This window comes from Panicum virgatum, chromosome 5N (genome assembly GCF_016808335.1).
Source record: "Panicum virgatum strain AP13 chromosome 5N, P.virgatum_v5, whole genome shotgun sequence".
Taxonomy (NCBI): Eukaryota; Viridiplantae; Streptophyta; class Magnoliopsida; order Poales; family Poaceae; genus Panicum; species Panicum virgatum.
The window spans coordinates 35,135,588-35,143,670 of NC_053149.1; the positions used below are offsets into that span (position 1 = coordinate 35,135,588).

The window sequence follows — 8,083 nt, forward strand, 5'->3', positions numbered from 1 at the left end:
GGTGGCACTCCACGTCAACGTCAGCCCCTACGATCCCGGTCCCACTCAACAGTCCTGTGGGCCACAACTGAGTATAACACACTACCCCTCTGGGCCTTTGCGTATCTATTGGGCTGGCTGTCTTCGGATCTCCCTCGCGGCCCCTCGGCGAGGCCGTTGGGCCGGCAATCATCTTTTTTTCCTTCACGGCCCAGCACTACATCCGAGTGGCCTCGCGCGGCCCCTCGGCCCAGCAACAACAGCCTCGCGCGGCCATCGAACGTTCCCAGGTTTAATTGGCAAAAAACCTGCGTTTCCCAGGATTCGAACCGCGTACCGGACGGAAGCCAAGAGAAAGCGTTACCACTGCGCCATCGAACATTCTTGTGAAAGGAGACTTATATTTTTATTTGTTTAATATATTTTTTATTTGTTTAATTAGCGAATGGTTTCCATATGTCCTTCCACTGTACCATCGAACCCTACAGACACAAATCGAATCTTGCGGCGCCGGCGTGTCGAGTCAGGCTCACAGCGGCGGCGTCCACGGCGCACAGTGGCAGATCCGCGGTGTTGTCCCCGGCGAACGGTGGCGGGACCGGGGTAGTTCCGCCGGCACACGGCGGAGGGAGCACAGCGGCATCCCCGGCGGGCGCACAGCGGCGGCAGCGCTGCAGTGTCCCCGCGGCGGCTTCCCCGGTTGACGGCGGCGGCAAGGTGACTTCTTTGACCAAATATCTCAAGCTTTTTCCTTTTCTCGTTGTGCTAGTAGTGTATGCTGTTACTGTGCTGTTTCAAGATTCTAGGGTTCGGTAGATTGGACTAGTGTCACTTCTGGTAATGATGTGCATTCATCCAGTAAGGATTTAGGGACCCAAATGATATGACCAGTTACTACTTTTTCAGTATCTTAATTAGTAAATCATTTTCTGTTAAGTTGTATTTGAGGTTCCATTATAGTATTTTGCCTCTGATTTTGCACATGTATGCTAAAACAGATGGATTGAAGTTGGATTCATGAGAGACGTTTCACACCTGCCTACATGGACGGAGTGGAACAATTCATGGAATTTGTTAGAGGGCAGTTCCCTGCAGATAGCGAGATACATTGTTGTAAGCATCTAGGCCCTCAAGGTATGTTTCGGTGATTAATGACAACCATTATTGTGACTAATGAGTTTGTGCAGCTTAATAGATCATTATCGCTCATTTGGTCATTTGTCAAAAGAAGCCCCTAAATTTTATTATTCAAAAAGGCGATCTCGGTATTCAATTCAATTATATGTCAAGGCTAAGGATCTTTCTAGTCCTAAGTGTCACAAGGTTGAGAAGGACACTTAGGGTAGTATAGGTTTTATAGTTTTATAGTGATCGCACTATTAAGAGGGGTTAAGGCTAAGTAACTTGAGCATGGACATGGTCATTTGAAAATGGATGCACACTATGGTCAATCAGGTTTCTAGAAGTTCAAATAAGTGGTTCTCAAACTATATCTCAAGAATATTTGGATTTCATTCAAGACTCAAATCAGAAAAAACAAAATCAGAAAAAGTCTATACACTGGTTTAACCGACGCTCTCAATTTTCTATACGTCGGTTAAACGAAGTCAGCAGAGTCTGGACAATTCAATACACCGGTTAAACCGACGTGTTTGAATTTAACGTCGGTGCATTAGTCCAGAGTTGGTTTTTCCAGGGTGTTTCAAGTTCTATACACCGGTTAAACCGACGCTGTTTAAATCAAGACGTCGGTGCAATTGACCAGTGAGATGGTTTTTCAGAGGAATTCAAAAGTTGTACTCACCGGTTAAACTGACGATAGGTTTGAGTTAACGTCGGTGCAGTTGTCCAGAGACTTGGTTTTTCAGTTGATCAGTGGACAACTACACTCACCGGTTAAACCGATGAAAGTCGGTTAATCTGCCCAAGTTGTAACGGCTAGTTTTCAGAAGAGGCAGTTTACATTCACCGGTTAAACCGACGATGACTATTGGAGGGACGTCGGATTAACCGGCGCTACGCAGTTTTCTGGCAGCTTTTCTCCAACGGCTCTATTTGTGTGAGCTGCCTATATATACCCCTCCAATGAGTCATTTCGCCCACTCTTGACACCAGGCAACATCCATACACTCATACTATAGTCAAGAGCCACATTGAGCTTCATCATTCACATACTTGTGCATTCAATCAATCAAGAAGCAAGATTAAGGACTTGAGTAGAGAGAAGCTAGTGTGCATCCGTTCTTGGTGATCGGTTCTTGCTCAAGTGAAGGCCTTAGCTTGTTACTCTTGGTGATTGGCATCACCTAGGCGATCTTGGTGATCGAGGTGTTTCTCGCGGAGCTTGCCAAGGATTGTGGGAGCCCGGAGAAGAAGATTGTACGTGGTTTGAGCTCCACCACGCCGGGATGGTGAACGGAGACTCTTAGTGAGCGCCCAAGTCTCGGTGACATGGGAGGTGACAAGACTCTTTGTGAGTGTCACAACGTGGATTAGGGGTGTGTGCCAACACATCGATACCACGGGAAAAAATCCGGTCGTCTCTTGCCCACTCTCTTTATTCAAGCATTTTTCTTTCATGCAATTTATTCATGTGCTTGACTTAGAGATCATAACTTAGCTCTACCTTACTAGGCTTTACTTTGTTTTTATCTCTCTTAGCTTGTGTAGGTAGCTTAGTTATCCGGTTGGTGAATTGGTGCCCTACTAGCATTGCATAGGTTAAGGTTGCTTTACCTTGTTTTAGAATTTGAAAAAGGCCCAATTCACCCCCCCTCTTGGTCCATCGATCCTTACAATTGTCCCTGCCGCAAATGTCTTGATCAAACTTTATGGCCTCAGCATGAAGTGAATGACCATATACACATCTTTGGAATGTCACTTTTGTACACTCGTTGGGTTCATCATGGAGAGTCTCCAGACGGCCAGGTTGCTGAGTTCAGAGAGGAGGAGGTACAGCATGATGAATATGATGATGGTGGAGGGATACATTTGGGTGAGGATGACCAAGATCATGACCAAGCTGATGACCAAGATGATGATCACGGAGTCACGAAGATGATATCAGATTTGTACACAGTAGTAGAGGAAGATGGAGGGACTCCAAGCTTTGCCAAAGTTCTTGCCGATGCCAAGCGGTCACTTTGCCTGGGATCAGCGCATTCTAGATTCTCCTTTCTAGTGAGACTTTTCTATATGAAGTCTCGCTATCGACTTGGCAATAACTTTTTTACTGCATTGTTGAAGTTATTGTCCAATGCATTCCCTCAGTGTCAGTTTCCAAAGTTGTATGATGAGGCGAAGAAGTATCTTCATGAATTGGGCATTGCATATGAATCAATCCATGTTTGCAAGAACAATTGTGTTTTGTTTCGTAAGTCTGAGGTGTTTGACATGGATTATGCCAACCTAGAAGCATGCCCAGTTTGTGATGAATCTAGATGGGAAGGTGGTGAGAGTGGCAGGTGGGTTCCTCATAAGGTCTTGAGGCACTTTCCACTTATACCAAGGCTGAAGAGGATGTTTGCCATGAAACGAACTGCTGAGGAGGCCCAGTGGCACAAGGTGGGTAGGAAGCCAGTCGCCAATGAAATGAGCCATCCAGCTGATGGGGAGGCATGGAAGGACTTTGATAGGAAGTATCAATCTTTTGAAGCGGATGCAAGGAACTTGAGGCTTTCCCTAGCTACAGATGGTTTCAACCCTTTTGGCAACATGAGCACTCAATATAGCATGTGGCTAGTGCTTGTGACACCTCTGAACCTACCACCATGGGAATGTGTCAATTCAGCCAACTGTTTTATGTCTTTGCTCATCCCGGGTCCATCATCTCCTGGAAAAGATTTTGACTTGTTTCTCGAGCCTCTAATTGAAGAATTGCTTGCTCTTTGGAAAGGAGTGTCCACTTATGATGCTGTTAGCGGTAAAAAGTTTGATCTTCGTGCCGCTGTGTTGTGGTGCATACATGATTATCCAGCCTTGAGCACCTTGTCGGGGTGAACCACAAAAGGTTATTATGCATGTATCCACTGTGATAAAAATCCATTGTCACGTGCACTGAGGGGTAAGATTGCTTACATTGGCCATCATTGTTTTCTTCCAAAGGATCATGAGTGGCGGAAAAGCTTGGCTTTTGATGGCCGCTGTGAAACCAGGGATGCGCCGGGCAAATTCAGTAGTAAAGAGGTTCAAGTGGAACTAGAGAAGGTGAAAGATGTGAGGCCAGGAAAGCATCTCGCACCCGCACCCAGGAAAAGGAAGCGTGGGGAGAAAAGCAACCCCAAAATTTGGAGTCGCAAAGTTGGGTTGTGGAAGCTACCATATTGGAAGGACTTGTTGCTGCCACACAATCTCGATGTTATGCACATAGAGAAGAACATTTGTGATGCCCTCCTTGGCATATTACTCAAAATTGAGGGCAAGAACAAGGACACCGAAAATGCAAGGTTGGATTTGTATGATATGGGCATTAGACACGAATTTCACTTGCGAGAGGATGGAGATGGGTGTAGGATGCCAGAGGCTTTCTATGTATTGAACAAGGAAAATAGAACTAGATTCTGCAAGTTCCTCAAAGGTGTGAAGTTTCCACATGGTTATGCCGCCAACCTAGGCAGATTCATAAGTGCAAATGGTACCAAGTTGCAGGGGCGGCTGAAAACTCATTGTTGCCATGTACTACTGCAAAAGATCATGCCTGCTGGATTAAGAGGATTGGTGAGGAAAGATGTGTATGAAGCAATTGCTGAGCTTGGGGACTTTTTCAGAGAATTGTGTAGTAGAAATCTGAAGATAGATGTTGTGAAAGGACTAAAGGAGAAAATCCCAGTTATCCTTTGCAAGCTTGAGAAAATTTTCCCTCCAGCCTTTTTTGATGTCATGGTGCACCTAGTTGTGCATCTACCTGATGAGGCATTGCTTAGAGGCCCTGTTCAGTATGGATGGATGTACCCAATAGAGAGGAGATTGGGTACTTTGAAGAATTTTGTGAGTAACAGGGCGAGGCCTGAAGGATCAATTGCGGAGGCCTATGGCGCAAGTGACACCTTGACATTTTGTTCGTGGTATATGGCGGATGTCGACACCAAATTCTACAGTAATGATGCCATCAATGTAGATGAACCATTAGATAGTGACCCTGAAATTTTTAAGCATGGTGTCAAACTTGTAGGAGCCGACAGGAGGACATACATCGATGATAAGATGTATTTCAGACTAGTTTGGTATGTTCTAAACAATTGTACAGAAGCTGAGCCATATGTGGAGTAAGTATCATTTTTATTTATTTGCAAAATTGTCTTATCTTGAATTGCAAGTGAAGCTTTGCTGATGGTTATGCTTTTCCGGACAGCATCTACTGGGCAGAGTTATTGCAAGAAGGGCCACTTGATGTTGAAAAAAGGCTTGAAAATGGTTTTCCTAACTGGTTTAGGAGCCACGTAAGTGTCCTGCAGTACTAGTATTCTTTGTTTCAGCATCTCACTGCTAGTATTCTTTATTTCAGCATCAATTTCAGCATCTCACTCCTTGTATTCTTTGTTTGAACCCAGATCGCCAAGAAGCGCATAGATCGTCCAAAAGAGGTTACTGATGGATTGTATGCTTTGTCTTGTTTTCCTAATCTTCGAGTGGGGTTTTGGTCTGCTTGCATTGTCAATGGAGTCAGGTATAACACAGTGCACCGTGAGAAATACTTGCAGACTCAGAACAGTGGTGTAATGACTCCAGGTACTCATGGTGATGCTGAAATTGATTTTTATGGTGTCCTTAATGAGATTATTGAGCTGCAGTATAACGCCACTGCACCAGCCACTCGGTCTGTGGTTCTCTTTGGATGTGATTGGTACAATCAAGTAGTAGGCAAGACAACAGGCATCAGAGGTGTTGGACATTTCAAATCCATTAACATTCAGTCATTGTGGTACAAGTCTGACCCTTACATTTTGGCAACTCAATCCAAAAAGGTATTCTATATGGAAGACACGGCTTTGGGAAAGAATTGGCGAGTAGTGTAGAAATTTGAGCATAGGGACGTGTATAATGTGGCTGAAAAAAGTGACCTCGTTTACCAAGAAGACTGCTGTTCTCATACAGTGCAGCAAGGTGAGGGTGATGGCGAAGTGCAGCAAGGTGATGGTGATGAGGTTGAGGTCAATAATCAGGATGGCGAATATACTAGAATTGATGGTCGTTTACATGAACTTATAAGAAACAAGAAGCGAGCCAACATTTCTATAGATGCAGATGAGGAGGAAGATGAAGATGAGGAGGAGGAGGAGGAGGAGGAGGAGGAGGAGGAGGAGGAGGAGGAGGAAGATGACACTGTGATGGAATATTTTAGTGATAATGGCAATGAAAACGCTGAAGATGAATATGAGGAGGTAGATGAAGATGATCCCTGAAATTGCTAAGTCTAAAATCCCCTCAGAGAAAAGGTTGCAACTGTTGTTCACACTTCATCAATAGATGTGTTTTTTCTGGTTTCCTAATGCCTATTTACCAATTGTAACGTATGCTCATTCAATTTTAACAGGGAACTGAACTTCGATGGAGTATATCAGTCACTTCGAATTGTTAAAAATTTAATCGATACTGGGTCATGCCACTCTTGTGCAGCATCTGATGGCGTCATCTCTACGTTTCTTGAATTTACCAGCCTCATTATCAGAATTAATCTTTCTGATGCTTATGGCCCTGCAGTTAAGGTATTTAAATGGACATACTATAGTTTTTGACTCTTTGTTCACCATAAATATTAGTTCATCCTAGTAAATAGCTATTCAAAGGAAACAACCTATGTTCTGTTAACATACCATATGTTCTGAAATTTTCAAAAGCCTCTATTTTTGATTTTCTGTTTTCTTTTTTTTCTTTGGGCCTAGCAGCCTTGTTCTCTTTATGTAAACATTCTTTCATTTATTTAAAAATAAAAAAAATATATGGTACAGGGTACCATTTCGGTCAGAAAAAAATTCAGTGTACGTATACCAGATAGAACTTACAGTTTCAACACAAATTCTTGTATGTATTTTAGTCTGTACCAATCCATAGTTACATACTTTTACATAGATAGCAGGCCTAATGCTGATGTAGCGATCTTGCCAACTTAATGAGTTCAGTAACCTTGCCAATGACTTAAATGTATTAGGATTTTATTTTCTGTTATATAAGCTTAAGGTAACACAAATTGCCATCATTCTTTTTTGGTAGGTTCAACACTTGCTGCAGGATTATAGTGCATCTGCTATATTAGTTGTAATCTACAGAATTATATTATTGAGTTGTAAGCTGTTTCTGTGTTTGTCTGAATGTATGGTTGTCTGTAACATGTTTGACTCATTTACTTGGAGACAATTGATTTAACATCTGAAGATGATTTACACATGGAGATCCAACAAGAACAGGACAAATCAGGGAGTATGATCACAGTACAAAAAAGCAAAGTCCAGTTTACATATTCAGTGCCTTTATTAATTCTGATCATTGTACGCATTATGCATCGCAGATTTTGACATGATAGAACCGGGCTACAACGACCATGCAGCTGACCCTGCTTCATTAATGCTCTCAGGATCACAAAACAAAGGGACCAAGAATTTGCAATCTACACAGAAAATTATAACAACATTCTAAATCTGTTTCTCCTCCTTCCATCGGTTCCATTCCTGCATGAGGTTACCGGACTTGCTTCATGTGCTACCTTCAAGATTCAGGTAAACTCATCGTCTATCAAAACTCAGTACATCTGTGCTATGAACTCCATAGTATATGTAGCTCGGCCCTCCCCTATATGGGCACGCAAAGGCGCGCCAGTCCACCAAAAAATTTCAGTTTTGGGAACATGCCATTCAATACATTGCTGGAACTTTTGAAAATGTGGTGGGTGAGTGAACAGTAATTGACATTGCATGGTTCTCCCTCTTCAGTTCACATACCATACCATACCACATCAGGTGGTGCTTGGGAAAAAAATTATTATCCCTAACTCGGTTTAGACCTTAACATGTCAAAAATCATGTCAGTCAGAGCATCAGAATCTCATTGGTCATGATTCATGACCAATCACATTTCTGAAACTCTGCACTTTTTGACACTTTGTGAAACT

At 43.1% G+C, this 8,083-nt stretch overlaps 1 protein-coding gene across 1 annotated transcript; it reads left to right on the top strand.

Moving 5' to 3' along the window:
* The first annotated feature begins 2,853 nt into the window (after positions 1–2,853).
* Positions 2,854–7,611, top strand: LOC120674759. The gene is made up of 7 exons (XM_039955888.1): positions 2,854–3,894; positions 4,084–5,201; positions 5,300–5,417; positions 5,529–5,794; positions 6,512–6,683; positions 7,329–7,395; positions 7,484–7,611. The coding sequence occupies exons 1-7, from the start codon at positions 2,854–2,856 to the stop codon at positions 7,609–7,611; spliced, it is 2,910 nt and encodes a 969-aa protein (XP_039811822.1).
* The last annotated feature ends 472 nt before the right edge of the window (positions 7,612–8,083 follow it).